This window comes from Citrus clementina, unplaced genomic scaffold, assembly GCF_000493195.1.
Source record: "Citrus clementina cultivar Clemenules unplaced genomic scaffold, Citrus_clementina_v1.0 scaffold_5, whole genome shotgun sequence".
NCBI classification, from domain to species: domain Eukaryota; kingdom Viridiplantae; phylum Streptophyta; class Magnoliopsida; order Sapindales; family Rutaceae; genus Citrus; species Citrus x clementina.
Genome location: NW_006262201.1, coordinates 6,502,579 through 6,505,817, shown reverse-complemented (window position 1 = coordinate 6,505,817; position 3,239 = coordinate 6,502,579). Strand labels below are relative to the sequence as shown.

General features: G+C 32.9%; 1 protein-coding gene across 1 annotated transcript; it reads right to left on the bottom strand.

The window, feature by feature from the left end:
- Positions 1–700: 700 nt before the first annotated feature.
- Positions 701–2,111, bottom strand: LOC18041460 (serine/threonine-protein kinase-like protein At5g23170). The gene has a single exon (XM_006431664.2). It carries the CDS (start codon positions 1,880–1,882, stop codon positions 743–745), a length of 1,140 nt encoding a protein of 379 aa, XP_006431727.1. The 5' UTR covers positions 1,883–2,111; the 3' UTR covers positions 701–742.
- Positions 2,112–3,239: the final 1,128 nt, after the last annotated feature.

Here is a 3,239-nt window from a genome sequence, read left to right as displayed (position 1 = left end):
TATTTGGAATGAAATTAAAGCACCTTGAAAACACGAGGAATTTGCTTAATCTGTGGATAAATGGGGCAAGAACAATACTGAGTACCAAAAAGATGACGTGGTCACGTAAGCTAAAAGGTTTCCGTGTGCCATATCCACAATGAAGGGAATGAAGGCAACTACTTCTTAAATAATTAAATTGAAAATTATCACTCCACTGTTTTGTCATATCTACGTTTAATTATAAAAAAATTTTAACTTGTTTTCTTCACTACTTCTATTTTCAAATTTGTATCAATTTACCGCTATACTACTAATACCATTAAAGAATCTAAAGAAAATAATTGTTTTACCCGAAAATTTATGAAAAGACTATTTTATCCTTTTAAAATTTTAAAAAATAATTTTTTCTTAATGGTCACTTTGTTTAGATTCTTTAATAGATTCTAATGGTGTTAGTGATAAATTAATTTATTAATTTATCTTTAAAAACATACGTAGTGCATAGAATAAGTCAAAAGCTTTTTTGTAATTGGATATCCACATAACAAAACAGAGATAATAGAAATATAATTTCCGTAATTAATTTCAACAAAGAATGACAGGTCATCAACATAAAACTTTCATATATTATCATCCCCCACCAACTTTTGGGAATCTTGTGTATGGCCTGCATTCTAGCTTTTTGCCTTCGTATCATATTCATACAATTAATTAACATTAATTCAAACATTGACCGACAATAACTCGAAAGTGAGTTAACTCAATGACTCAATAATTTTTTCAATTCAATTACTGCCAAAATCTCTCTCAATATCATCATCTTTTTCTGACTACACGGGAACTTATTATTAGCCCCTTTTTTTTGCCTAATTTTGGTACTTCCCCAAAGACTCATGATCCAAAGTGGAATCAATCTAACTCTTTCAACATGATGATGATGATGATGATGATGATGATCAACAAAAAAGCAAGAACACCCCATTAAAATTTCTCCAATTCCGGGACGATTTTCTTCCTCGGATGACACACACCGTGCTGCCACGTGTAACATCTGCTTGATAGCCCCTTCCATGAAAGTAGGTAAACCAACTCTGCTATCACAAACTTGCCTGAGCTTCTCTTCTTTGATCAATGGCATTGCCCAGTCTATGATTGAAGCCGGATCCCTAGCAGCATCGATGGGCTTCCTGCAACTTATAATCTCTAACAAGACAACCCCATAACTGAATACATCAACTTTCTTGCTCAGCTTGCTAGGGTTTGTGTAACCAGGATCCAAGTACCCAATAGTCCCAGCTGGTTGAACCATCGAAGACTCATCAGATTCTGAAACAGCAAGTCCAAAATCAGCCAACTTGGCATCCCACTTTGAATCAAACAGTATGTTCGTAGACTTTATATCTCTATGAATAATCATAGGATCATTTTCATGCAGACACTGGATCGCCCTGGAGATCTGCATGGCGATTTTTACGCGATTAGGCCACCCCAGCTGCGGAGTTGTAGCCGCAGCTGCATTATGTAACAAGTCATAAAGAGAGCCGTTAGGCATAAACTCCATGACCAAAAGCTTGTTGCTGTTACCATCAACTGACCCTGAGTTTCGACAGCTGGTTCCATGAAAGTTGACGACACAATAATTAGGGTTTCTCTTATTACTCTCTTGCAAAGATGATAACACACGTATTTCATTATTGAGCTTCTTTGAGTTGTCTTGCAAAACTTCAAAGCCATTAGTAGATGCTCTTTTAATGGCTAATATTTTATGATCACCATCAGTTTGATGATCTTCAAGAATGGCCTTGTAAACCGAACCATGGCTGCCTTTGCCAATGAGTCTTGATTGAGAGAAGCTTTCAGTTGCCTTCACAAGCTCTTCATAATCAAAATTTTCTGCCATTATTTTTTTTTCCCTGTTTGGCTAGCAAGAAAGTGGAGGGCAAATGGATGGTTCTAAAAAGATGAGATGGGATTTCAATAAGTACAGGGCAGGGCAAAAGCCGCTGGTGTTGAAGGCAGAGAATAAAGGGGCTTTGGGGAGGACAAAGATAAAGCAAAATAATGAAAGAATTATTGAGAAAAGCAAAAGGCGATCAAATAGAAAATTAAAGAAAGGGGTGTCCTTCATATTGAAAAGGAAAGGATCAAAGGATTCTGAGTATTGATGACTAGATGAGTAGTTGATGATGATTCTCCGCAAGCAGGCCGGATCTTGGGTACCACGCCACTTTTTCTCTCACTTTATCTTTTTTCTGATTTTTAATTAATCAAAGTTTTTAATTCTGTATAACTTTAAGTCATGATCTTTGCATATATGGTTGCATTTGTAAAAAGAACATTTGAGAAAATTTTTTATTTTATAAAAATAAAGGGATAAATAAAGTTTAAATTAATTTTTTAATTATTTTACTTTTTATAAATAAAGTTTAAGTAACAGTAAATCTATTTAAAAATTATTTGATCAGATCCTTGAAAACTCATTAAAAATATCCTTGTCGTGGGGGTTATTAGTTAAAATATCTTACATTATAATATATATAAATATAGAACATTGTGAGAAATAAATAAATAAACTTCAAAAATCTTTCTCAATGTTTTAAAGTTCCATTATTGTGCCCATGACGACCATAAAATTAATTTCATAAACTCTTATTTCTGGATTATATATGTGAAGAGGGAATAATATATAACGCATGTCTTTTTTTTTATTTCAAGTAATGGGCTTTGTTTTGTAAATACATCACACAGTATCACAGTACTGGATTTTATGCGGGTCTTGCACGTCATGAGAAGCGTGATGGGATACGTGTTAACATTAAGATTATGCAGCTCATAACACAATTCTATCAAGAGTAATGATACAGCCACAAACTCTTGTATAAATTTATTTTGTACAAACTGACGTGTCATTAAATTTATTGGTTGAATGAAAATATAAATTAATAAAAACAAATCATGTGGGTCAAGTGATATTTAATTCAACCAATCTTATCATGCCACATCAATTTGTACAAAATAAGTTTGTACAAGAGCTTGTGGCTGTATTATTACTCATTCCATCAATAAAAAGCTGGACACACCTCTATCACGTATGTATGTATGTATGTATGTATGTACGTACGTACGTATGTATGTATTGAAAAAATTTATTCTTATAAAGATATTATAATGTAATAGAGGTATAATACAAAAATTATTATCTTTACTTAATTATCCCTAATGCAAGTGATATAGAGATAAATTATGTCGTATATTAA